Source organism: Monodon monoceros, unplaced genomic scaffold (genome assembly GCF_005190385.1).
Source record: "Monodon monoceros isolate NGI ecotype Baffin Bay Population unplaced genomic scaffold, NGI_Narwhal_1 Super_Scaffold_2, whole genome shotgun sequence".
Classification (NCBI taxonomy): Eukaryota; Metazoa; Chordata; class Mammalia; order Artiodactyla; family Monodontidae; genus Monodon; species Monodon monoceros.
This window is the reverse complement of record NW_021703776.1, coordinates 87,325,185-87,353,061: the sequence shown is the minus strand read 5'-3', so window position 1 is coordinate 87,353,061 and position 27,877 is coordinate 87,325,185. Positions and strand designations below refer to the sequence as shown.

The 27,877-nt window shown below is 45.6% G+C and overlaps 1 protein-coding gene and 1 pseudogene across 4 annotated transcripts in view; both read left to right on the top strand.

The window, feature by feature from the left end:
* The first annotated feature begins 3,078 nt into the window (after positions 1-3,078).
* LOC114901376 lies at positions 3,079-3,382 on the top strand (annotated as a pseudogene).
* An 8,431-nt stretch (positions 3,383-11,813) lies between these two features.
* The window catches only part of WDR91 (WD repeat domain 91), a 27,668-nt gene continuing 11,604 nt past the window's right edge, over positions 11,814-27,877 (top strand). For 2 of the 4 annotated variants that reach the window (XM_029233251.1, XM_029233248.1), the window contains exons 1-7: positions 11,814-11,975; positions 13,335-13,514; positions 14,303-14,510; positions 16,248-16,330; positions 17,324-17,454; positions 18,572-18,737; positions 26,644-26,799. In XM_029233251.1, coding sequence (XP_029089084.1) covers positions 11,853-11,975; positions 13,335-13,514; positions 14,303-14,510; positions 16,248-16,330; positions 17,324-17,454; positions 18,572-18,737; positions 26,644-26,799 — 1,047 coding nt within the window. In that variant the 5' untranslated portion in view covers positions 11,814-11,852. Of the gene's footprint in view, positions 11,976-12,191; positions 12,211-12,243; positions 12,264-13,334; positions 13,515-14,302; positions 14,511-16,247; positions 16,331-17,323; positions 17,455-18,571; positions 18,738-26,643; positions 26,800-27,877 lie in introns of those variants that run through there. The other 2 variants (XM_029233250.1, XM_029233249.1) reach the window with 2 other exon arrangements.

The following is a 27,877-nucleotide window of genomic DNA, read 5'->3' as shown; positions in this document are numbered from 1 at the left end:
CCTCAGATCCAGCTCCACACCTGTCCCAATGGGGAGCTAACATTCTTGCATTAATGCCAACCCAGTATGGCCACCCGTGTTCTGTGTCCTCGGCCTTAACTTTCTGGTTGGAGAAACAGCCTTCTTCACTTGTTCTCCATTGTTGGGGATGACGTATTTAAGATCATTTAAAAATAGAAATGGAGGAACTGTGGTTCAGGCGTATCCAATGGAGCCGGGTGGCCATTGTGGATGTGGTTTCAGACACATTCTTGCATCAACTCCTGGATTTTCTGAACTGTCTCAAACTCAAGGACGTCATCAGGGGCTTTCAAAGCAATATCTGCTAGCAGCTGCCAGTCGCAGCCTTATGGTCTCAGGGTCTCCCCTTGTAGCTACGCAACCATTTTGGGCCCCAACCAATCCGCGCTTAACAAGCACCCTTACTGCGTGCCAGCTCCGATCCTAATTCTTGGCAAACAACTTATTCAATTTTATGGGTTTTGCATATAGAAGCCTCCTTCATTTTGTGGTCCGGTGGAAGACAATTCAAGTGCTTTTTGAATCTGTGTCTCCTGGGCTACAGTCCTCATTTTGGCTCACATGAAACTCTCCTCTATCCCTTATTATAAATTGTTTATTGATTATTTACATCAACATTGTTTTCCATCCATTTCATGTGATGAAGGGCAGGGGGTCTCAGACTCTATCTCCTCCAAACAAAATAAGAGTGATGGATCGTGTTTTGAGCACCTACTATGTTCCTAATCCTTGTGGATGACCTTGTGAAGCGTCTTCTCTTGCTCATTTTATAGATGGGGAAGCCAGCTCAGAGAAGGGCAGTGACCTGCCTGAGGTTTAAACACCTAAAGTTCTCTCTGGTCTTCTGCTCACCACACCTCCTTGGGTGGCATTTAGTGAAAGGAATATTAACTATTTTTGACCAGAGAGAAATTTGCACGATTTTGTAAGTTTCAGAGCAAAAGACCCTCAGCTGTGAACTGAGGTCTGTGGACAGTAGCTTATAGGGAGGGATGAGGAAGGCAGAGATCCATGGAGAGGTACATTCTCTGACTCCAGTTAGGAGCTTCCAGCACTGCTGCTAAGAGGAACCTTGGATGCAATCTCAGATGGGCTTTTGCCCTCCATTTCCTTTGCACAAGGGCAGATTCTGGCTTCCAGGAGAGGCTGGGAATATAGTAGGCTCCTTTATGGGGAGCAGGTATTGCTGGGTCAGCATGGCTGGGCACTTTCTGCTGTAGAAGAGCAGATATATGACTACCAAGACATGTCCCAGGGTGAGAGTACCCATCCTCCCCTGACCTCCAGAGTAAAACTCCCAAAGGCTCAGGGCCTGTCATCATGACTCAGCACCAAGGGACTTCCTTCTGGGGTTTCTGTTTTAAGGGTTTAATGTATATGAAAGTGTTTTGAAATGTAGAAAGAGCTATACGAATACTGATATAGAAAGTTGAGGCTTGAAACTATAAAATTCCTAGAAGAAGACATATGGGAAAATCTTCATAACATTGGTTTTGGCAATGATTTCATGGATATGACACTGAAAGAACAGGCAACGAAAGCCAAAACAGACATCAAACTAAAAGCCTTCTGCACAGCAAAGGAAACACTCAACAGGGTAAAAATGCACCCCAGAGAATGGGAGAAAGTATTTACAAATCTTATGTCTCATAAGGGGTAATATCCAAAATATGTAAGGAACTCCTACTACCCAACAGCAAAAAAACAAATAACCTTTTTAATAAATGGGCAAAGGACTTGAACCGTTTTGAAAAGAAGACATACAAATGGCCAACAGATATGAAAAGGTGCTCAGCACCACTAATCATCAGGGAAATGCAAACCAAAACCACAATGAGACATCACATCGTACCTGTTAGGATGGCCATTATCAAACAAACAAAGTCTGGCAAAGATGTAGAGAAATTGGAACCCTGTGCACTGTTTCTGGGAATGTAAAATGGTGCAATTATTAGGGAAAACAATATGGAGGTTCCTAAAAAAATTAAAAATAGAACTAACATATGATCCAGCAATCCCACTTCTAGGTATTTATCTGAAAGCACTGAAAGCAGGATCTTAAAAAGATGTCTGCACACATGTTCATTTCAGCATTATGCACAATAGCCAAGAGGTAGAAGCAACCTAAATGTCCATTGACAGATGAATGAATAAAGAAAATGTGGTATGTACATACAATGGAATATCATTCAGTCATAAAAAAAGATGGATAAACCTTGAGGACATTATGCTAAGTGAAACAAACCAGTCACAGAATGAGAAATACTGCATGATTCTACTTATATGAGGTATCTAGAGTAATCAACCTCATAGAAACAGAGAGTAGAGTGGTGGTTGCCAGGGGCTGGGGGAGTTGCCAGAGGGAAATGGGGAATTGCTGTTTAATGGGTATAGAGTTCCGGTCACGGATGAAAAATTTCTGGAAATCCCTGTACAACATTGTGCATATAGTTAATAATACGGTACTGTACACTTATGAATTTGTTGAGGGTAAATCTCATTTTATGTGTGTGTGTGTGTGTGTGTGTGTGTTTACCACAATTAAAAAAAAAAAAAGAAGAGGCTAAGTGATTTACTCAAAATTCAAAAGCTAATCAATGTGGTCTCATTTTGGTTTTTTTCCCATTATTATAGTGTAACTCATGAAACTTTGTGGTCAAATATATTCTTTACTCATTCAATAATTTTTTTTTTTTTTGGCCACACTGCATGGCATGCGGGATCTTAGTTCCCTGACCAAAGATCAAATCTGCACCCCCTGCAGCGGAAGCATGGTGCCCTAACCACTGGACTGCCAGGGAATTCCCCATTAAAGAAATATTTATTGCATGTCCACTATGTGCCAAACATTGTTTTAGGTGCTGGAGATATGACCATGAACAAAACAGACATAAATGCTGATTCTTGTTGAATTTTAATTCTAGTGCTGGGAAGATTAAAAAAAAAAAAGACAAACGTGTTTATAGTATATTAGAAGGTGATAAACTAAGCCCGCATCCCAGCTAGCCAAGTGACCCCTCCACACCTTGCGCTAAGGTTTCAACAGACCTCACCGAAATGCCATGTCAAATGGGACATGCCATGGAAACCATGATGTTCACGTTTCACAGATTTGCTGGGGATAAAGTCTACTTTACAAAGGAGGACCTGAGGATACTCATGGAAAAGGAGTTCCCTGGATTTTTGGAAAATCAAAATATTGAAGGATCTGGACCCATAGTAAGATGGTTAAGTGGGCTTCCAGAGCTTCTTTTTGCTAAATTCTGGGCTCACTATTGCGTGCGATGACTATTTTGTGGTACACATGAAGCAGAAGGGAAAGAAGAAGGCAGCATGGAGCCATTACTCCCACCATGATTAGAGTTCTCCCACTGGGACGCTTAAGGAATCTGTCCCATAGCTTCCCCCTGTATAAGGATTTCATGAGCAGATAGGACCCCTTAGAAAATGTACAAATAAAATCCAACTCCCATTTGACAAGCAGAGAAAGCAGAGTCAGTTAAAGCCAGATAAGCTTTTTTTAAAAAATAAATTTATTTATTTATTTATGGCTGCATTGGGTCTTCGTTGCTGTGCGCACGCTTTCTCTAGTTGTGGCGAGCGGGGGTTACTCTTTGTTGCTGTGCATGGGCTTCTCATTGCAGTGGCTTCTCTTGTTGCGGAGCATGGGCTGTAGGCGCGAAGGCTTCAGTAGTTGTGGTTCGCAGGCTCTAGAGCACAGGCTCAGTAGTTGTGGCACACGGGCTTTGTTGCTCCGCGACATGTGAGATCTTCCTGGACCAGGGATCGAACCCGTGTCCCCTGCATTGGCAGGTGGATTCTTAACCACTGCGCCACCAGGGAAGTCTCAGATAAGCTTTTTTTTTTTTTTTTTTTTTTTTTTTTTGCGGTATGTGGACCTCTCACTGTTGTGGCCTCTCCCGTTGCGGAGCACAGGCTCCGGACGTGCAGGCTCAGCGGCCATGGCTCACGGGCCCAGCCGCTCCGCGGCATGTGGGATCTTCCCAGACCGGGGCACGAACCCGTGTCCCCTGCATCGGCAGGCGGACTCTCAACCACTGCGCCACCTGGGAAGCCCCCCAGATAAGCTTTTCATTTTTATATTGGTCACATCCTCTTGCCCTCAATAAACAACTTACTTTTTTTCGTTCCTAAAAAGATGGTGATATGATAAACGCTAAGAAGGAAAATAAAGCAGGGGAGGGAGATAGGGAGTACAGGGGGAGGCGGTCCACTTTAAATAGGTAGCGGGCATAGCAAATGCAAAACCCCTTGGGCAGGATTGTGTCAAGTGCAGAGCAAGGCATCCCTGTGGCTGGAGCAGAACGAGAGAGTAAGCGAGGAGGAGGATGGTGAGAGATGAGGTTAGAGGAGCAAAGGGCAGGGGGCAGGGCTTTCCTGGGACCTCTCTGGCTGCCTTATCAAGAAGAGGCAGTGAGGAAGTGATGGGGGAAGCCTGGAGGCAAGTTAAGCCCTTACAATAACACAGGTGAGAAAATATGAGAGCTGGTGGTGGACGAGGTTAGAAATCACTAGATATTGAAGACAAAGCCCACAGAATATCCTGATGGGTTGATGGTGGGAGGACACCACAGAAAGAGGGGAGTCAAAGGTGACTCCCTGGTTTTGAGCCTGGAGAGCTGGAAGGATGAAATGAAAGGATGAGGAAGACCATGGGTCAGGCAGGTTCAGTTCTTGTAAATCAAATCATTGGTCAACTCCTTTATTCACTTGCTACATAAAATGAATTTTAATTATACAAAGCATACACATTCCCCTTGTAAAGATGGAAACATTTAAGCCCACCTTGGTCTTCTCTCCACCTTTACAGATTTAACTACTGTTACTTGTTTGGTATGAATGCTCCCAGATCCTTTGCTAGATGTTTACGTACCTACAGATATTCCCTTGGAAAATATAGTTTTGTGAGTTCTGGAAGGAAAGAACTTTACATAAATACATCACTCTGCAACTTGCTGTTTTCATTCAATAATATGAGTTGGAAATGAGTTCATACTTGTACATAGAGATCTACCTCATTTGTTTTCATGGCTGCATAATATTCCTTATATTAGACAACTTTAAAGGAATGGTGAATTCATTTGAAAGTGGAGAAAACTTTTGCAAGGTGTATTAGTCAGGGTTCTTCAGAGAATCAGAATATATTTATACAGGGGCTGAGAGAGGTGTGGGGGACAGGCAGGGGAAGCTGCCCTAATTATTGCAGAAGGTAGAAACAGGATTGCAGAGAGCAAGGAGTTGTTTTTTAGGAAAAGTGGCAACAGAGATGGGATTCCCCCATGCTGTCCTCAACTCAGTGTTTGAGAAGGCATATTTCTTATTAACCTAGGAGACGTGAATTGTTCCAGCAGTGAAAGTGAATGATTTTATAGACTCATAAACTCATGGATTCCTGCGGCTGGCTGTCTCATGCCATTATTGGCAGTTTACTGCCCTGTGCAAATGGGGACTTTGCTGCCACGTGGGGTGGAAGGCAGAGGGCTGGAGGCAGGCAGGTTCTCGCTCTAATTTGAGCTGCTCCTCAAGAGATATGATCATGGGACTTCCCTGGTGGCACAGTGGTTAAAAATCCGCCTGCCAATGCAGGGGACACGGGTTCGAGCCCTGGTCTAGGAAGATCCCACATGCCGTGGAGCAACTAAGCCTGTGCGCCACAGCTACTGAGCCTGTGCTCCAGAGCTCCCGAGCCACAACTACTGAGCCCACGTGCCACAACTGCTGAAGCCCGCGCACCTAGAGCCCGTGCTCTGCAACAAGAGAAGCCACCGCAATGAGAAACCCGCGCACCGCAACAAAGAGTAGCCCCCGCTCTCAGCAGCTAGAGAAAGCCTGCGTTCAGCACCGAAGACCCAACACAGCCAAAAATAAATTAAAATTTAAATTTAAAAATTTATTTTTAAAATAAAGGAGAGATGTGGTCTGGGAGAAGGTGGATCACTTTCAGTCTTTGGGATAATCTTAGAGATAATCTCTAAACAGACAGACCAAGGTTCGCAGCAGGTGCCTTATACCAGCATGAGGCCCATGGACTGTAAGGGCTGGAAGGACCCCAGGGTTCTTCTTAACCCAAGGTCTTTATGTTGCAGCTGAGGAAGCTGGACAACTTGATCATCAGAGTTCAGGTGTAAGGTCCTATCTTTTGTTCTGAAAACTGAATCGTATAAGCATAGGATTGGGAATTCCTAGTTTAGCATCAATTTATATTTAAAAGTTTTGGGTGGATCGTTGATAAAAGCTTTGTGTGAGTCAGCACTAAGATATGGTTATGAAAAATGAACATGCTATATTTAAAGACAGTCATTATAGTTATAAAATAAAATTAATACATGTTCATGGTAGGGAATTTGAAAAATATTAAAAAGTATATAGACAAAGTCAGAAATCACCCATAAAATCCAACATCTCTACTACCTAAAGCCAATAATTGTAGATATTTTGTGTGTATGTATAGGTCAAAAATATTATATAAGGCAATCATGTTGCATCTACAATTCTGTATTGCACTTAAAATTAAACTTTTTATTTTGAGATAATTGTAGATTCACATGCAGTTGTAAGAAATAATACAGAGATCCCACGTACCCTCTACCAAGTTTTCCCCAATGGTAACGTCTTGGCAAAACTATAGTACAATATCACAACCAGCACGTTGACATTTATAATCCACTGATATTATTCAGATGTCCCTCTTTTACTTAAACACATTTGTGAGTGTGTTTAGTTCTCTACAGTTTTATCACGTGTGTAGTTTCATGTATCCACAACCACAGTGAAACCCAGAATAGTTCCAGTACCACAAGGAGTTCTCATTTTGCCCTTTTATAATCACACCCCCTTACTCTCATACCTGCTCACTCATTCCTGACCCCTGGCAACAGCTAATCTGTTCTCCATGTCTAAATTTTGTGTTTTCAAAGATGTTATATAAATGAATCATAACGGCCTTTTGAGATATATATATATATATATATATATAAAACCTTTTAGAATTGTTTTTTTCCAATCAGCATAATTTCCTTGAGATCTGTCCAGTTGTGTATCACTAATTCACTTCTCTTTATTGCTGAGTACTATTCTGTGCTATGGATGTACCAGTTTGTTTAACTAGAGGAGGTGATGTAGGTCAGCCATATTGCCTGTTGTCCCTGTTTATTTTAGCCTCTACCAAAAAGAGTTGAAGGACATCAGGGTTGTTTCCAGTTTTTGGCGATTAAATAAAGCCGCTATGAGCACTCACGTACAAGTTTTTATGTGAAGATATGTTTTCATTTCTCTGGGACAGATGTCCAAGAACTTGATGACTGGGTCATGTAGTAATTGTGTGTTTAATTTATAAGAAACTGCCTAAAATTTTTTTTGAAGTGTGAATCATATATTTTTTTTCTTTTGGCCATGCCACGCAGCTTGCAGGATCTTAGTTCTCAGACCAGGGACTGAATCCGTGCCCCCTGCAGTGAAACCGCAGGGTTCTAACCACTGGACCACCAGGGAAGCCCTCTCACACTTTCCGTGAGTCTCTCATTTTCTTCTTCACAGGCACTATACCCACTATTAGGGTAGCCATAGTTCCCATAGTTGACAGGAGGTACTCCTTCACCCAGGCCTGCACGCCTCATCCTGCCAGAGGAGCGGGGGAAAAGGCGGGCGGAGGGGTGGGTAGGAAGAGGCCAGGGGCCACCCGGACCGCGTCCCCAGTACCAGGGCCCGGCGAAACACCAACTTCTTCCCCTAAAGCGCCACGACAACAATGTAGTCTCTAGGTTGAGTCTTAAAGGATAAGAGTTCAAGGGAACAATCACAGGCAGAGTCAGGCAAAGGACTCTGTGAAAAGAAATCTCAGAAACTGTGGGTTAAACAAAGGGCAGCCCAGAACATCAAGATTAGAAGTAAGGGCAAGAGGTGAAATTCTAAGGTACCCCAGAACCTTAGAGAGCTCCAGGTGCTCTTATACCTCTGATCTGTTATCTGTGGTACCCAGGGTTAAACTGATTGATCCCTGCCCCGGGCAGAATGCTCCAGCCGTTAAAGAGACCCTGCATGGTGAGTCCGAGCTCCAGTACTCTTCAGAAGTGGGGTGTATTCATCCTCATTCGGCCACGTGGCCTGTCTCACAAGTTGACTGATCCAGTGATGCTGCTGTGAGCACTGGTGGACTTGGAATCAGGAACGTCAACCTGAGACCTTGAATAAATCATTTAGTCTCCCTGAATCTCAGTTTTTTGTTTCTAAGACGAGGGGAAAAAGACTTCATAGGGCTGCAAGAGGTTCAAATGAAATAAGGCATGTAAAAGTGTTTTGTAGCTACAAATATTATGGTTATTACTATTACTATGAAGCTTAACATAGTCATTTAGTCATGGAAGCTCTGTTAATTGGCAGCTGATCCTGTCTATCCTCCTCTCAGACACATGTGTTCCTAAGAATCCCCTGGAACTTGGTCCAGCTGCAGATTCCCAGGCACCATCCCAAGCAATTCTGATTGAGTGGGTCTGGGTTGGTCCCATGAGTTTGTAATTTAACAAGACCTTGAAGTAATTATGACGCAGCTGGTGACACAATCACACGCTGGAGAGACGGGAACTGAGTTCTACTGGGTTGGCCAAAAGGTTCGTTCAGTTAATGAATACGTTGTTCGATAAAGTTCTTGGTGAAAATGAAAAACGTGCCTTTTATTTTTACTTAAAACTGAATGAACTTGTTGGCCAGCCCAATACAGTCGAATGTAGCAGGACTAAAGCCTCCTTCACCATTCTGAACTGAGTCTCCAAAAATGCTTCTGAACGCAACTGGTACGATTAAGTTTGAGACGCCTGTAGGATACCCAAGTGGAAATGTCCCCAGGTATTTGGGTAGCAGCTCAGGAGAAAGGTCTGGGTTGGACCTAAGATTTGGGAGTCCTCAGTGTACAGGTAACAGATGAAGCCTTCACGAGGGTGGGGTAGGATAGCCGTGCTTCAGGTCCCAGCACTGCTTACTGTTTATGGGTCCCCATTTGTTTTAGCTTCTACCAAAAAGAGTGTGTCTGGATGTCCCATGGTCTCCTCTTCCGGAGTTCTCTCTGCCCACAAATGGCACGATCAGATGCCCAAGTCAGAAACCTGCCAATCACTATCTCTGCTCCTCACTCATCTTAGCTAATTAATCACCAAGTTGAGCTGATTCCACTCCTCCATAATTCTCAAATCCTCCCCCTGCCCCTGCAACCTTCATCCCCACTGCCACCGTCTAGTCTCATCTCTTGCTTGGAGTGCCACAGGCTCCTAGCTGACTTCCATCTTCCTTCCAGCCCTGTTCCCATCCAATCCAGCCTCCACTCTGAAGTCATCCTGCTCCTCCAACCAGCCAGAGCTAGTCCTGAGGGCAGACACCCTGGTCTTGCATATAATTGTGTCCCTGACAGCTAGCGCAGTGCCTGGCATCTAGTAGGTGTTCATTAAATGTTTACCCCTCGTCCCATCCCCATGCTCCATGCCCTCCCTTCTCTCCCACCTCAAAGCCTCAAGGGCAAAGAGAGATTATTAGATTGGAAGAAAAGATAACTTGTGGTTCACCTTGTGGGCACCCGCATACTTTTCATTGTATAACGGAGCTGCTGCGGGCCCCAATAGCACCTGCTTAAACGAACATCAGTCTACCTGTTACTTTCATAGCAGGCGTCAGAGCATAAACAGTAAAGGCTTAATCAGACACGCTGGAGCTGATGAGTGAGCTGGAGAATCTAGTGCCTTCTCCGGTTACATAAAGACAACTCAGTTAAATGTCTCCAAAATTTTTGAAAGAGAGAGTAAAATGGTAGGAAGGGAAGATGGGGGAAGAGGAATGCTTTGGACAGGAAACCGGTCAGAAGCCCACAGAGCCTACACACTGGAGTGACCCAAGAGTTTACATTCCCTCTAACTGGGCTGTCCTGCTTGAATGTGGTGGGTCCACACTGAATTTGTCCTCATTTATAATTCACTAAATTTTTATTGAGCCTGTACTATAAGCCAGACACTGCTTTAGGCAATGGGGATATAGTAACAAACAATTCAGACAAAAATGTCCGTTCTCATGAAGCATGTATTTTGAGGGGGGAGGGGGACAGACAACAAATAAGAAAAATATCTAGTTTGTTGGATGGTGATAAGTGCTACGGAGAAAGACAGAGCAAGGCAAGGGGGGGCTAGGAATTCTGGAGGTATAGAACTGCTATTTTGTACAGGATGATCAGACCTTTCTGAGAAGGTGACATTAGTGCAAACGTGTGCAGCCTCCTTTGTGTGTTTGCTCAAATGAGCTATCCATATGGATATCTGGGAGAAGGCCTACCTGGTAGAGGACAGAGCTCCTACTAAGGCCCAGAGGAACTGCATTTTGTTGATCAGAAAACCAGTCTTAGTTGGTTTTATAGGCTCTGGTCGGAAATTGCCATGGCAGTTGGAGGTGCAGGAGGTGGGAGCTGTGGCTTCAGCTTCAGGCGCCTTTAGGGGAATCTGATTCGCAACTTTCCTGTAGGGGGAGGTTTGGGCATTGGATGCTTGTCAGGATTTCCCAAGTTCACTTTTGAAGATCTGAGATCCCAGTCAAAATAGGATTTGCCCAGGTTCTCAGTTATCACAGAGGCGACTCTTGCGTGCCCTGTGTGGCAAGGCTGTTTGCCTGCGGTAAGCTTACACCTTTGGAGACAGGTAAAGCAGGCAGAGTGGAACAGGTCTCTACCTTGTCTTGCCACGGGTTTTGCTTTTTGTTATATTTTCACGTTTCTCTAGTGCAGATCAGAACGCCCTTGGGGCTAAATTTCCATGCAGTAGGATTGGAGGATCTGAGCAGAGTGGCAGTAATGATTCTGAGTAGTATTTTGACAAATACACAAAGCCATACCATTAGAGGGAAGGAGAAGGGAACAAACTTTGCAGTTTACTGATGGGCTATTCACTGTGCTAAGTGTTTTCCATACTGATACATTATCTAAATACATTTTCATTATTACTCTGGAAGGTAGGTGGAAAGTGAGGCTCAAAGATATTGACTATTTCCCTGCTTACAAAAATATATGCACTTTATAAAAATGTCAAAAAACCATAAAAAATAGGAAGTGAAAGTTCCTCAGAGTCTCACCTCTTAGAGGAAACAACTACAGGCGGTTAGTGTTCAATCTTCCTGAATTTTAAAAATGTACACACAAGCACATACGCATACCTTTTTTTTGCCCCCCAAGAAACTGGGACCATATTATACATATTGTTCTGAAACTTGCCTTTTTTCTCAGAACAGTGTGCCTTGGTTATCGTGCTGTGTTAATAAATCTTATTAATGAAAGCAGGCTTTTTGGGGAGTTAGAGCTCTCTGATAACACAACACCTGGTTGTGTGACTTCACACAAGTCACTTTGCCTCTTAGGACTACAGTTTCCCCCATTTGTAAAACGAGGGCAGGCAGATCACAGAGGATTCCGCGAGGTAATGCCAACGAGCAGGTCACCTCAGCCCCTCGCCCGCCTCGTGACGATCTGGGATAATCTCCAAGGTCCAGCCCTACTTGACTTGGACGGCAGCCGCCACTTTCAATAACTCAGATGACAAAGCCGCTGCCAGCGCTGCCGGAAAACCCCGGCGGGCAGTGCTTCTTTCATTCGCTCTTGGAGCTGGGTGATGGTGTCGCGGGGCGGGGCCGAGGCGGGTCCACAGACGCGCGGCGAGCGGTGCGTGCGGGCTGGTAGGCCGGCCGCGGCGTGACGTGATCGGCGACCGCGCCAGGCCCCGCCCCGCGCGGCCTAGGCCCCGCCCCTCCCTCCCTGGGCCGCCGCGGTCCCTCACGGCGCTGGCGCAGAGATGGCGGAGGCAGTGGAGCGCACAGACGAGCTGGTCCGCGAGTACCTGCTCTTCCGCGGCTTCACGCACACGCTGCGGCAGCTGGACGCCGAGATCAAGGCGGACAAGGAGAAGGGGTTCCGGGTGAGGGGCCGGCGGGCGCGGCGCGGGCAGAGGCGGCCCCGAGGGAGCCCGGAGCTGGCTCTCCCCCAGCACTGCCTTCCGGGGCGGGAGCGGCGCTGTCACCGCGCCAGGGGGACCGTCGACATCAGCGCGTGCGACAGTCGCTTGACAGATGCGGAACTGAGGCCCTGAGAGAGGACGTGACTTGCCTGAAGTTACCCAGCGAGTTAGGAGCATCGCCGAGGCTGGAGCCCAGGTGCCCTGACTCCTGGTCCGGGGCTCCCTTCTCCACCCCCAGCCTCTCAGCAGGTGCTGGCCAGTCATTGGTCAGGATGGCGATGAGGTTTTAGGAGCTAACGTGGGGTAGATGTTTGGGGTTTTGGCAGCAGAAGTATTCTGAAGTTGGCTTCCAGTGGCATTGGGAACAAAGGAGTCAGCAGCCCAACATGTTAGCTGGGTTCAAGTATCTGTTTGAAATGGCTTTATCAGTGACTCATTGGCAGTTTTGCTTCACGATTGAGGAAGACCTTGTGCATTTGAAAACATACTTTCCCTGCTCAGACATGATTTTCTTTTGAGAAGTTCTTGGAATTTATATGTGTGTGATTTGTGTGTATATTTGCTGGCTTCAGTTGGTGTTGGCAGGTGAATTGAGAGAGGCAGTGAGCTAGCAGCAAGAACACTGGAGGGGAGTTAGGAGACCTGGGTTCTTGTCTGGCCGAAGTTAGTGGCTACTTGGTGGTGGCAAAAGCAAATCATTTCAGCTGTCCGAGCCTCAGTGTTCCTGATCTATAAAATGGGTGTGTTGGAATGGTATCAATATTCAAAAGCCTTTCCTTCTTGTGTACTCTGGAATGATTGCTCCTCACAAGGAGGTGACTCCTTTGGCTGACACTCTGAGCAACTGCCAGGACTTTGGTAGTGCTTTGAGGACTTGAAGGAGACAGTACATCTCACCATGAGCCTTGGAATCCTGGAATGGAGGAGTTAGGAAGAGGGGCATGGAGATTGTCTCACTCTGTCTTTTTTGCTTAGGAACTGAGACCAGAGAGTTGAAGTGACATTGCCAAGGTGGCTGAGTAAGTCAGAGGCAGATCCAGGCCCTGGACCCAGATCTCCTCCTTCCTGGGCCAGGGTGCTTTTACACCTGCAATTTCCATGCTTGGTAGAGGGTCAAAACACATACCTACATCAGGAAAAAACCTAAAAGCTATTACGTTACTGAGTTTTGAAAGTTTTATAGATTGCTAACTTAAAGAAAAAAAAATTTAACATCCAGAAGCCACAGCAAGGGGAAAAAGCTGTATTAACTCTGTGGAACGAGGAGAGAATTCCCTTCCGTCCTTCAATGCCTTCTCCATCTCATCTTTCTCTCATCAGGTGGACAAGATTGTGGACCAGCTGCAGCAGTTAATGCAGGTGTATGACTTGGCTGCCCTTCGGGATTATTGGAACTACCTGGAACGTCGGCTCTTCAGCCGTTTGGAGGATATGTATAGACCCACCATCAACAAGCTGAAAACCAGCCTGTTCCGCTTTTATCTCGTCTACACAATCCAGGTGCTTTTGGTTTAGGGATTTCTTGGTGGAGAGAGTTCTTTGATCCAGAGATAGATTTTCTTTTAACGCCTAGGGACAGCTCTCTCTGTCACTCCTGGGAGAGGGTGAAACAGTCACAGTGCAAATTATTTTTGACTGTTTTCCTACTTTTTTTCTCCTCATCTGTAGATGATTGGACTTGTCTTCCTCATTCCTATTTCCCCTCTTGTTTTAAGCACGTAAGCCTGGGTGGAGTTTTGAAGAATATAAGTAGCTGGGTTAAAGTTTGAGTAATAAAGATTATGGCTGACCTGGGGGAGTAAATCACTTAGATTATTTGAAAATCAACTAGGAATTAATTTTTAGGATGGTATTTATCATCAGGACTTTATTTTATTTTACTTATTAATTTTTTGAAGATTTTTTTGATGTGGACCATTTTTAAAGTCTTTATTGAGTTTGTTACAATATTGCTTCTGTTTTATGTTTTGGTTTTTTGGCCCCAAGGCATGTGGGATCTTTGCTCCCTGACCGGGGATGGAACCCGCACCCCCTGCATTGGAAGGCGAAATCTTATCCACTGGACGGCCAGGGAGGTCCCTCAGGACTTTAGTTTAAACCAGCTTCTTTGAAGTTACAAGGAACTTGAGTGTGATGATTCTTTTGATTTTATAGAGTTTATAGATCATGTTTGGCCACTTACCCAGCAGGCCAATATTCAGAGGCTGTCTGCTGTGCGGTGGTGAAGAATCTTACCTCTGGACTTCTGTCTCTTCCCCTTCCTTGCTACCTCCTCTGTGTCTTGGCAGACAAACAGAAGTGACAAGGCTCAGGAGTTCTTTGCAAAGCAGGCCACAGAGCTCCAGAACCAGGCCGAGTGGAAGGATTGGTTTGTCCTGCCCTTCCTGCCATCCCCAGACACCAACCCCATCTTTGCTACCTACTTTTCTCGCCAGTGGGCCGACACCTTCATCGTGTCCCTGCACAACTTCCTGAGCGTCCTGTTTCAGTGCATGCATATCCTCTCAGCTGCCCGGGGCTGGGGGCCCAGGCTGCTCTTAATGCAATCGTTTCTTCTACAAAATGCCCAAGGATCCCTGTCATGTGTCACGTGAGGGGGCTGGACAGATTGTGGTTATTTTGATCAGTAGGCCGGAGATCGTAGGTCGGGAATTGTAATCATTATTACGGTTGTTTAGCAGCTCTGCTGCGGAATAGTGGACATGTGTGGGTGGGGACTGTACTAGCAGTGGGGGGATAGGAGCCCTCAAATAGGGCCTCTCTCAGCAAAGGCAGGGGTCATTGCAGAGCTGCTTTGCAGCGAAACCGGCCAACCCTGAGAGCACCCTTTGTGCATGCCCTGTGTCCCTCAGGATTCACTTGCCTTTGCTGGGATTAGGTAGCAGGTGAGAACACTTCTAGGGCTGGAACTTCCTCCCTGTGTTCGTGCCTGGGTCACTGTCTTTATAATGACCTTAGGATCCCTTGACTTGTCAGAGGACAGAGCAGCTTTAAGAATATAGGTGGATATTTAAGAGAGAGAGGATGTGAATAATTTGCAGCCGACCGTATTTACCATTTTGTCGTGGAAAGCCCAGGACATCCTCCTCGCTCACTCTTGCTCTCTAGCAGGAATTCCACGGGAGGAGAAGGGAGTCTGGTTTGAATGGGGCTGTCTGGTGAGTCACTGATAAACTGGACGTGGGGAGGCCCATCCACCATCTCCTTTTGGCTCTGGGAGGAATGTCTTCTGGTGGAGGTAGGAAGGGAGTGTTTCCTTTTGTGCTGTGGTGAGTGTGAATTACGCCCTTGCCAGGTTGGCCTTTTCTCCCCCTGCTGCTGCCCTTCATCCCCAGGGCTTTCAAACAAAACTAACGGGGCGCCCAGCCCAGAGGTGGTTACGGCTTGACCCCGTGGGCCCTCTAGGGAAGTTTGCTTCCCCGGTACTGAGGCCCTGCCTGCTCTGTGCTCCTCTGGACTGAAGCTGTTTGAGGTGGTCAGGCAAGACTGACACCGTGACCTAGAATGTGGGTGCTCACAGGGTGGCAGTCTGCAGAAAGCTTGCTTCTCAGTCTGAACCTCTGCCAGAGAGGCTCAACCTGCGGAGGGGAAAGGCGAGTGGCCAGCCCTTCTGCCCAGCTGGTGGAGCAGCGGGCAGTGTGCCCGCAGAGCCACTGGCCGCTGGGCTGGCTTTTTGCTCCGTGTCACTAAAGCTTAGGCTGGCTGTGAAGCCCGCAGGATACTAGCCCTCTACTGCTGGCATTTGGGAGAAAGCGTCAGGTTTGGATTTATGTCCTCTCTGTGGGCTAGCCAGGCGGGTTGTCATGTGTCCGTGAGTCTCTCTGAAGGAAGTCAGGCCAGGCCCGGTGGCAAGGGAGAGACTATTCATGAAGCTGTGAAGAGTCCACAGCACAGAGTTTTTACTCTGTCACGTTCAAGGGTGTTGGTGTGGTGTCAAGAGTTTGGGAAGGGCTTTTAATCGTTTTGCAGGCAGGCTTATTCTTTCTTTTTTTTGTATTGAATTGTTTTATTGCAGAGTTTGTGATAGAATATATTTTTTGATTTGAATTTTATTTTTTGATTTGAATTATTTTAATCGGCTATTTTTCCCAGCTTTGTTGGAGGATAATTGACAATTAAGAATTGTATATATTTAAGGTATAAAACTTGATGGTTCGGGGTACGTACACATAGTGACATAATCACCACAGTCAAGTTGATTAAGAGGCAGGTTTATTCTTTAACTTGGTGCACCGGTTCCTGTGATCCTGAACTTCGATGCAGAGTGCCAGCGGACCAACCAGGTTCAGGAAGAAAATGAAGTTCTGCGCCAGAAGGTTTGTTGCGAACAATGCTTGCTCCTTGGGAAGTACTTCTGCTTTTCATGTGTAAAATTAGGTCGTAGCCATGGAGGGCTGATTTCAGTAGAGGAAAGCACTGATCTCAGATGAAAGTGAGTCACCAGAAAGGCAGTGTTGGGGATTTGGGGGCCATGTGACAAGTCTCGGAAAACCAGAGGTGAGGTTCATGTTGTAGGTCACGTAGTGTGAACAACACAGTAACAGGAGTGAACTTTTAAGAGGAAAAAGACTCTATGCATTGATGTCACCTTACATCTAACCTGCTTTCATACGTCTGCTTCCCACCCCTAGTCCTTTTCCACCTGTCCCCACATCTGTATTGTTTACAAACCAGAAATGATTTAATTGTTCTCAGCTAAGCTAAACTAGGTTTCTCTAGTTTGGTAAAATGATAGCTCCAGGGGACCCACATTTGCCTTTACATTTTGCCTGAGGAGCATTTCTCTAACCTTGAGATTGACACATCTTCAGAAAAGGGGGGATTTTTTAGAAAAAGGAAGGTTACAAGCTGTTTAGGTTTGGGGGTTTAAGATTCTTGGGTTTGGGTGTGTGTGTATAATTTTCTTTCAGGCAAAAGGTCAAAAATGCTGACCTTCATTTAAAATTTCTTTTTTCCATTTGAGTTCCAAAGTCTGATTTTGTAGATTCCAAAGAGCAAAGCAGGATTGGGTGGAACTATTTTTCTCACTGAATTCAGGAAGGAGCGAGTCAAATGATAAAAAGAAAAAAAAAAAAAAAGTGGGTTTTGTATATCTAACGGTTTTTAGTTTTCTCACCTCCCTGTAGTCAAGCACCAGCAGCCTCACCCATTTTTCCAGTCTGCAGAGAGTGAGAGAGGCACTCCAGGGTTGAGGGCGAGCGGCCTTTGAGCCAGTGTGGTTGGGTTTCGGATGTGACGTGAGTCTAATCTTCCTCAGGGGAGGGAAGGCTGGGTGAGATCCCCATCTTACTCGTCCCACCTCTATGCAGCTGTTTGCACTGCAAGCTGAAATCCACCGACTGAAGAAAGAGGAGCAACAGCCAGAAGAGGAAGAGGCCTTAGTCCAGCACAGACTGCCTTCTTATGTCTCCAACATGGACCGCCTGGGGGACTCGGAACTGTGAGTGTGTGCTGCGCCCACTCCGCGCCTCTGTCCCCTGTGCTCTCCCCTCCTCCCGGCCATGACGTGGAACTGCCAGGAGCCTCCCCGGTGCTCACTGTTCTTGTCTGAGCTTTCTGAGTAAGGTCCCCTGGTCCTCTAGTTGTCCCCTACCTCCCAGCCTCTAGGCCTGCTCTTCCAGGGGCCTGCACATCCAGACGTGTGCAGCCTGGGTTAATAATCACAGCCGCTTTCGTGAAGCCCTGGGAAGTTCCTGTGCCCTGAAAGGAGCGCCTCTCGGATGACACGATTGCCAACCACAGGTTGGACACATTTCTCCGTAGAAGCATGCTCTTGTCTCAGGGTTTGGAAAGGTAGGCAGGTTGGAAGAGAGGTATTTGAGCAACCTTAAAAAACAGCTAGTTACAGCCGAACACCCAGGCAATGAGAAGAATAGCAGTTGAAGAGACGTAGGCACCACAGGTCACAGAATTAGCGACTGGTGAGTCAGGATGCAAACCCAGGCAGTCAGATTCCAAACCTGCATGTGGCCAAGTACTGCAGCAGATGAAACTGCTCTAGTTCCTGAGCTAGCGCCCTCCGATGGAAATAAAGTGCAAGCCAAAAATCTAACTTAAAAATTTTTAGTGGCTATGTTAAAAAAAAGGAAAAACAAGCTAATTTTAATGATATATTTTAATGATATATTTTATTTAGCCCAACTTTCCCAAAATATCGTATTCATAAACAAAGTATTCATGAGATATTTAACACTCTTTTTCATGCTCAGTCTTGAATCCCAGTGTGGATTTTACGCCTCCAGCACAATCTCCATTTGGACTAAAGACATTTCAGGTGCTCAGTGCTACACGTGACCAGTGGCTATTAGACAGCGCTGCTCTGAGCTTTACCACGGCCCTCAAAGAAGAGCCGCTGCCTTCACCATTGTGCCAGTTAGGCTGCTGGCTCCCTTCGTACGAGAACAGCACCAAGCATCACGCCGCCTTAAGGCCCAGGCGTGCGAACCTGGCCAAGGCCCTGGTCACTGGCAGCGTCCATAGCCTGGGAGGTCTGTGCTCTGGGTTCTCCCAGGTTCCCCCTCCAGCGCTATGACCTTGTGCTGTGTCTGCTTGTCCAGAGCCATGGTGTGCAGCCAGAGGAACGCTTCCCTCTCCCAGTCACCTCGCGTGGGCTTCCTGTCCTCGCTGCTGCCTCAGAGTAAGAAGAGCCCCTCAAGGTTGTTGCCTGCCCAGGCCCCCCCTCAGGCTCAGAGCTCGGCCAAGAAGGAGTCCTTTGGCGGCCAGGTTAGTGCAAGTCCTGCCTTTCTAATTCTCGCCAGGAGGCCTCCGACATCCCACTCGTCAGGTGGAGACTTGTCCACCCTCCCTTAGGACCTGCAGGTGGAGGGTGGATGGTGACAAGAGGAAGTATGCTCTGAAGGGCCCCTTCCCGTTTCTCATAAATGTCCTCTAACTCATGAGCGCTTATGACTGCGATTTGTTGACTCAAGTGTGAATTCAAGCAATTCTGGACTTTTAGATTTTTGGTGATATAAAGTAGCATGTCGATAAAGACTGAATTAAAGTTACTTCTAAATCCAGTGTAGTATTTCTTTTACAAGTTGTTATTTCCTGATTCTGCAAAGCAGTTTTGCTATTTTTCACTTTTATAGAAGCTTGCAAGAGAATTTCTTCTATGCCAGCATATGTCCAAAATTGAGGAGTTTTCCGAGCAGAGATGGTCAGAATTCATTGCTTTCAGAAGTGCTGGCCAGAGTGAAACTTCAGCAGACCCATAGTTATGCCTTATTGCTCTGGTAGGGACTGTTTCCCTTTTAATATATTTTCATTAGTCACAGATACAGTAAGTTGTCATCACCTCTGCCTTCCTCTCCTGCCACCCTTGGCTTGAGGACAGGTGCAAGTGATGCAGCAGCGTGGGGCCGCTTGGGGAGAAAGGGGTCCGCCCCAAGGCTGCCATTGGGACGTCGGGGCTTTTAGCACAGCACTTGGGTTTAGTACTGTTGTTGAAGTGCAGACATTGAGCAGGACACCAGGGAAGAAAGAGCATGGGCTTTGGAGTCAGGCAACTGTACCTTGTTTATCATCCTTGCTCAGATTGCTTAAACTCATCCCACTTCACTTGGGATGATGAGAACAGCATCTGAGCTGATACGAGAGCCCTTGGTATATGCAGTGCCTGGCAGGTTATAAGCACGTGATACATTTTAGTTGTAGTTGTTGTAGCTGGGAATGTATTGGCCTCCTGGGTACCTAAGTCAGTTCTGAGACCTAAAGTGGCAGCAATGCAAAATGACTGCAACCTTAGCATCCAGGGGGTCTGGGGCATCAAAAATCAGTCATGGTTATTCTACGACTGTTTTTTTGAAGTTCAAACCTTAAAATTAGAACTGCAGTTTTGTAGAATATGGTTGAGTAAGTTTTACGGTTTGCTTTGCAAATCTCTTTCACTCTGCAAGATTTTATAAGTGTAATAGATGACGTATGGAATGCTACGTCCCTTAAAATGTGCATGAAATGATGAAATTCAATTTCATTAACTTAAAAGAAAATACGGAGACGGGGTCTTTGGGCTTAAGCCTGTGGCCTTATGTTTACGTGTTCAGGTGCTAAGGTGTCCTATGGTGAGGGCGAAATGGGATTGGAAATTTTTTGTATGGCTCTTGTTCAGGAGACAAAGGTAAGAATGTGTAATTTGCAGAAAACATGCCTTCCTTTACCTCTGAAATATATTCAAGCAAAGCTTGGATCACCGTGTGGCATGTTAACAGAGCAGAGGCAGCCTTCTTTCCATTTCCTGACTGGAGTTGATAAATGTCTGCAATCTGAAAAATCCAGTGGTTGGGTCACTTGTTTTTTTACTGATATATTTGACTCAGCAGTGATGTTTCAGTTCTAAAGATAACTAGTATATTTGAGGTTCAAGAAAAATCAAGAATTTTAGAGTTGGAGAAAGCTTAAAGGTCACCTGCCCCACCCTCCTATTGAGAGAGGGCACATCCTGTGACTGATTGCCTCCTGTGCTGGGGAGGTCACTGCTTGTACATGTGGGATGTTTGCCCGTTTGAAAGTTGTTAGTTGAAACCTCTATGATTTTTACTCACTGATCTTAGCTTTGCCTTCGAGCTATGAGAATAAGGCTTCTGGTTAGGACAACCCTTCCTGTCCTTTCCAGGCTAAGTACTATGTTCATTCCTTCCTTTCTGCCCAACTGTTTACCCATGTGGCATGATTTCTAGACCCCTCACCATTCTGGTTCTCTTCTTCTAGGGGGGACATTCTAAGTTTTAAATTCCTTTCTACAATCGATGGCCAAATTTGAGTTTACAATTCAAGATGCTCTCTTACCAATACCAAATGCAGTTAGCTGTATGATCACTTCCTGTGATTTTAATGCTATACTGCTTTTAACGCAGTAGAAAAGGACATTGGTTTTTTAATCAGCCACATGGCTTCGTTAGTGCATATTAAGCTCGTAGTCTTTTCCTCACTACTGCCATGCCAGAGCGCCTTCTTTCTTTTTTACTTTTAATAAGCAAAACAACATGAGTTGTGTTATTACATTAGCAATACAGGGGCTTCTCTGGTGGTGCAGTGGTTGAGAATCCGCCTGCCAATGCAGGGGACACGGGTTCGAGCCCTGGTCCGGGAAGATCCCACATGCCACGGAGCAGCTACACCCGTACACCACAACTACTGAGCCTGCGCTCTAGAGCTCTCGAGCCACAGCTACTGAGCCTGCGTGCCACAACTGCTGAAGCCTGCACTCCGCAACGAGAGAAGCCACTGCAATGAGAAGCACATGCACCGCGACAAAGAGTAGCCCCCGCCCACCGCAACTAAAGAAAGCCCGCGCGCAGCAACGAAGACCCAACACAGCCAAAAATAAATAAATAAAAAATAAATTTGGGCTTCCCTGGTGGCGCAGTGGTTGAAAGTACGCCTGCCGATGCAGGGGACATGGGTTCGTGCCCCGGTCCGGGAAGATCCCACATGCCGCGGAGTGGCTGGGCCCGTGAGCCATGGCCGCTGAGCCTGCGCATCCAGAGCCTGTGCTCCGCAACGGGAGAGGCCACAACAGTGAGACGCCCACATACCGCAAAAAAAAAAAATAATAATTAAAAAAAAATTTATAAAAAAACATTAGCAATACATAAAATGAGAGGCTTTCCTATTTTAAATATTATTTATACATAGCATTGTAAGTTTCAATCACATCAGCATTTTACCCACTTGTGATCAGTCATTGTAACTGTTGTTGTTATCACTGAAAATTTCATAAAATTATAGATGTAGAGTTATGTCGATACACTCTCTGTGCTTTCACTATGAATCCGGAGGCAAAATTTTAGAAACACATGGAAGTAACTGTAAAACCACAATTCCTAAGCTCTTCTGGGATCTCTGTGACAGAAGCCCCTGTGGGCATCTCCTCAGCAGGCTCCCCCACTGCAGTTTTACCCCATCCTCCCCTCCAGTTATAATTCCACTCCTTCCATAACTACTCAGTCCGTTTGGGACTGTGAGCGGGAATTGTGGTTATTACAGAGATAACCTCTAATTGGCTGTAATGCAAAGAAAGCAAAGCGACCACAGACTTCTGTGTTTGTAACTCTTATTAGTATCAAACTACCTCATAGCTCCCGTGACATCAGCAGTAAGAATGCTGCCCTTGGGGCTGTTTCCATGGATCTTAGCAGGATGGGGAAAAGGGAGCCCTCTTCCCCGTCTCTCATTCTGCAATCTCTGTGTTACTAGGGCCTGTCTTCTGGGTGTCTTTATTTTGCTTCAGGTGAGCCTAAATTACTGGAACTTGTTCTCTGTTCCATTTGGACGACTGCCTGGTAAGCTCTATTCAGGCCACCGAAAATGAATTTAGATCCTTCCCTAGAGTGAGAAGCAAGAAGGTCAAATGATAAAACATAGGTTAAGATACCTCTCCTGAACTGTAGGAGACAGGTAGATTATGGTAGAATATGACAATATAATTTGGACTGTTGGAATGTTATCTGAATCCAGTAGTTAAGATTTTTATGAGGTTTGCTCTTCAAACAAAATAAAACTTTCAATTACCAGTTGTATCACAGTGAACATTTACTTAAGTTATATGCATTTGTAGCTAGACACAAGTTTACTTTAACTTACTTATTTAGGTGTTTGGTGGATGGCTGCATTCATCAGATTTTAGCATGCTATTTTTTGTTGATGTTTACCCTTCTTTCGTAAATAATTTAGATATAGTTTAAGGAGAAGCTCTCTCTAAGCAGGATCTGATAGGTCACACTTAGGTCTATAGCTCTTTTGGTATAAACTACCCTATCATTATAAAGACAGTTCTTCTTAATTTATTGCAGTGCCTTATGTTAATGCCTGTGTGAATTTTCATTTCGGAGTACTGTCCAGCCCCCAACCTAATGATAAACTGGACAGCTTCCTTGCCATCTTGACTTGACAGGGAAGCATTGCTTTTGTTCTTCTTAATGTTGTAATGTATTTGCTGGGGAAGGGTTACAAGTGGCTTTTGTGTCAGCTAGAGAAATTTGAAGTCTATCCTAAGCCTCTCTGTTCCATCAGTTTGGGCCAATTGAATTGAGCACCCTTAAAACCACGTGTTGGAAGAGGAAAAAACACCACTTATCAGGTGTAGCAGGTGAGTAAGGAAAGACAGGTGTGCCACCAAGTGCCTGTGCCTGCTCTGCAGCCTTCCCAACCTTTGGTTCCAAGGTGGGATACCCCTGTGGTCTGTGTACTTTCTTTGGGAATGCATGCAATATTAAATGGGTTCTTTTCCTTCTCAAATATCCAGTTTAAAGATCTCTTGGTCAGGCTGATAAATCTGTCAAACCTGAATCATAGTTGTGCCAGGCTGTTCGAGACTTCCTTGCTTGCCAGGATCCCACTATTTCGGAAAACAGCCATCAACCCTGGAAACTCCTCCTCCTCTCAGCACTATTTTTATAGCTAACTGTGGAGTTCCCATAGCCACCTTTGAAGTCCAGAAAACATGGCCTCTGCTGTCAGTTCTTCTTTTGTCTTGTCTATCAAAATGTTAGAGCTTTTGGAGACGTGTTTTGGAATTCTTCATTTCTAATTTTATTTGAGTCCTCTTTTCTTCTTGGTAAATCAAGCTAAAGTTTTGTCTATTTTGTTTAACTTTCAGAAAACCAGCCCTTAGTTTCATTGATCATTTCTGTTGACTTTTTAGTCTATTTCATTGTTTTGCACTCTGATCATTGTTATTTCCTTCCTTCTACTAACTTTGGGCTTCATGTATTCTTCTTTTCCTAGTTCCTTGAGGTGTAAAGTTAGGTTGTTTACTTGAGGTCTTTCTTCTTAATGTAGGCGTTATTACAAACTTCCCTTTTAGAAGTGCTTTTGCAAAAGTTTTGGTGTATTGTGTTTCCATTCTTACTTGTCTCAAGATATTTTTTGATTTCTCTTTTGATTTCTTCTTTGACCAATTGGTTGTTCAGGAGCATGTTGTTCAGTCTCCACATATTTAAGAATTTTTTAGTTTTCTTCTTGTAATTGATTTCTAGATTCATCCATTGTGATGCTTGCTATGATTTCAGTCTCCTTAAATTTATTAAGACTTGTTTTGTGGCCTAACATATAATCTATCCTGGAGAATGTTCCATGTGTGCTTGAGGATGGAATGTTCTGTAAATGTCTATTAAGTCCATCTGGTCTAAAGTGCAGTTTTAAGTCCAGTGTGTCCCTAGTGATTTTCTGTCTGGGTGATCTATCCACTGTTGAAAGTAGGGTATTGAAGTTCTCTACTATTATTTTCTACTGCCTATTTCTCCCTTCAGGTCAGTTAATATTTGCTTTATATACTGAGGTGCTCTGATGTCAGGTACTTAAATATTTACAAATGTTATATCCTTTTTTTTTTTTTTTTTTTTTTTTTGCGGTACGCGGGCCTCTCACTGTTGTGGCCTCTCCCGTTGCGGAGCACAGGCTCCGGACGTGCAGGCTCAGCGGCCATGGCTCACAGGCCCAGCCACTCCGCGGCATGTGGGATCTTCCCGGACCGGGGCACGAACCCGTGTCCCCTGAATCGGCAGGCGGACCCTCAACCACTGCGCCACCAGGGAAGCCTGACAAATGTTATATCCTTTTGTTGGAGTGACCCCTTTATCATTATATAATGGCCTTCTTTGTCTCTTATTACAGTCTTTGGCTTAAAGTCTATTTTGTCTGATATAAGTATAGCCTCCCCTGTGGAATTCTTTAGTCTGAGCAGTTTGCCCTCTGGATCAGTAGATATAGGGAGGAATTAATAGATTTGTGTAATGAAGGTTGGCATCCTTGGATCTCCTCCTAGGGAGTCAGCCACCCCCGACCCCACTACCCACCCCGGGACCGTGTGAGGGACCATGGTTAACCTCAGGACCACCTCTTACTTTTGGGAAGGTAACAGGAGTCATCTTCCACTTTCTAAAACTGTGGGACCTATTCAGTGTTCCGTGGACCACGGGATACTTCTCAAGAATGGCTGGAAGCACTGAGAGAAGGGCCTTATCTTGGTTGTTATTCTGCTCCAGGATTATGACATTTCTTCTTATCTTTTCTCCTCAGTGTCACTTTCTTCCATGTGCTCCCATCATGGTTTTTCTTTCTTCAGGTTTCTCAGAGTTTGGGGCCACTGTCAGATCTGGATGTAAATTCCGGCTCTGTCAAGTTCTCCCTGTGTTAAACGAGTAACTTAACCTCTCTAAACATCTGCTCCCCATGTTAAATAATGCCTCATCTTTAAGGGAATGTTTGTAAGGTTCTTAGCCTGGCACCTTACACATGACAAATGTTCAATGAGTAGTATATCTTGATGTTATTAGTGTTGTTGGTTTTCTTCTTAGGTTTTTTAAAAAAAATCTTAACTAAGATCTTTACTTTTCCCAAAATAAGTCAGAATTCAGAGAATCAAATACTCTTTCTAGAGAAAACATCTGTTACAAGCACAAGTAGATACCAATGGAGGTCGCCTCAGTCAGAAAACCAAAAATAACCAATCCTGTGTAGGTCAGCCACAGTTAGGCTCCAGGTAAACTAATAGCCTTTAAAATTTCCTTTCTTAACTGTTCACATGACTCCAGGGTCCCAAGGAACATACGTTCATCATTTTAAGTTGTTTAGTGTTAACATAAAAAAAATAACCAGTAGAAGAACTAGAAGCCCACAAATAAGACTTTGGTTGAGTTTATTCTCTTTACTTAGGACTTGTGCACAAATGATTTGTGAGGAGGTTGGTCTCAAACCAGAGAGGCTGTTTGCATCCTATCCCTTTGCTAAGAGTGTAAAAAAAAAAAAAAAAAAAAAAAGGTGTGTGTTGGGGGGGTAGGAGTGTGACCATCACAATTTGTGGCAATAAGGGTGGAATAAAAGAAACCAGCCAGATAATTTGGAAAGGTGATGAGGTGGCAGCTCCTTTTTAAAAAGCTCTAGATTAGGAATCTTCAGTCTCTATAGGAGTGGGAATTACTGAGTTCATTTGCTGTAACCTTGGTTGACTTTATCTCTCTTGCTATGAAAAGGAGCCAGAAGATGCCAATTTCTCTCTTGTCCAATTTATCTTGCTCAAAAGGCCTTGAGTTTCCAACAATTTCTATTAAGACTTTCTGGTTGCCTAGTAATCATTTCCAAATACCTCAATATTTGTTAACATTGGCTGGTTTAGTCGTGCACTTGGCCCAAAACAAGTGGGTACTGTGTTCCTTTTTCCCTCCAGAGGGGTGATTTTATTTTGCATAATTTTTTTTGCTGTATTGCCCAAACATATAATTGCTTGTAAATCTTTGTAACACCCAGCATAGGGCCTGATCTGCCTCATAATTGTCACTTAGTAAGTGCTAAGCTAAATAAAGTTAACAGTTCCAGTTAGATCAAGGAGATATGTATGTATTCCAGGTGATAGGTGTGGCGGGTGGAGAAGTGCTGGGGACCTGTCCTCAGGATGGGGGAGTGGGGAACACAAAGGAGGAGGTCCAGCCTGCTTATGTTTTGCCCTTGACTTTGCTCATGGGCTGACATAGTAACATTTTAACTACTTCTCAGCATGGCCAGGGAGGAACCTTACCCAGGAGTAAGGGGAGAGTCCACTCCTTGGCCCCTGCTCCCCTCCTGGCCCAGGTGTCATGGCCTGGGCCCAGGTAGGAAGAGACTTTTCACAGCCTGGTGTCTCGTCCTCCAGAGCACCAAGGGTAGGGAGCCAGCATGTGTGCCCAAGGACGGGAAGAGCCTCTTCAGCGGGCTGGCCACTGGGGAGTCCAGCTGGTCACAGCACCGCCAGCGGCGCCTGCAGGACCATGGCAAGGAACGGAAGGAGCTCTTCTCCATGACTCTGCAGGTATGGCTTGGCCTTGGCGTCTCACGACCGCCTGCAGGGACACCACGCGGCCACATGGTGGAGGGCCATGGAAAATGGGGGGGGGGGGCCTTGTAGGGCCTGCTCTTACCTCTCTTGATTTCTTCTGCTGTGTAGAGTGTGGTTTTGCCTAACTGGGTTTAATTGCTTGCACTTTGGTTGTTTTGTTCCACAACCACCGGGCTCTCCAGTGATCCCTCTTCCCGATGGAGTGTTTCCCTAAACAGGGGCCTTAAAATGCTGGCCTCTGAAAATGTTCCCAGAAGATGAGCTCTGTGAATAATTGGTTTTGGACCCCTTGCATGCTCTGTCCTTCCCTTAGGTTAACTGTGCGTGTTAGCATTGTCACCGGCGCTCAGAGTCGGTGGGAGAGAGACCTGTTTCCCTTGGTTTAACCCAGCATCTCCCAGACTTGCTCAATCACAGGATCACTTTCTCCTGCACTCCCTGCTGGAGCCGCTGCCCTGAGAGCCACGTGTCCACGCAGCGTCGTGTTGCGGCCCAGGGCCCTTGCCGCGCGAGCTCAGGGACTCCTCTCACTAGTGGATATGGGTTGGGGTCTGCTCTTCCTGGTGGTATAAGCTGCTTCTGTTTCGGTCAAATACTCTGGATTGAAGGCAAAAGGGATTTACTGCCTAAGTCACCTTGTTGACCATTTATCTCCTAATTGAGGCTACTTGCCTATTTTAAAGGCATTTTTTGGCGTTAGCAGCCCTGTGCTGGTTCTGGTTCGGTAGCGTAGACCCTTACGGCTCAGATCTTAAATCCTTCTGTGCTGTAGGATTAGAGGCGCACCTGAGCTCAGCCACTCCCGTAAGGTACCTCTCTGAGCTCGGAGGTCTCTGTTTCTCTGTTTATTCCATTCCATTCTCTTCTATTCTCTTCTATTCTCTTCTATTCTATTCCATTCTATTCCATTCTATTCCATCCCATCCCATCCCACCCCATCCCATCCCACCCCATCCCATCCCATCCCACCCCATCCCATCCCACCCCATCCCATCCCATCCCACCCCATCCCATCCCATCCCATCCCATCCCATCCCATCCCATCCCATCC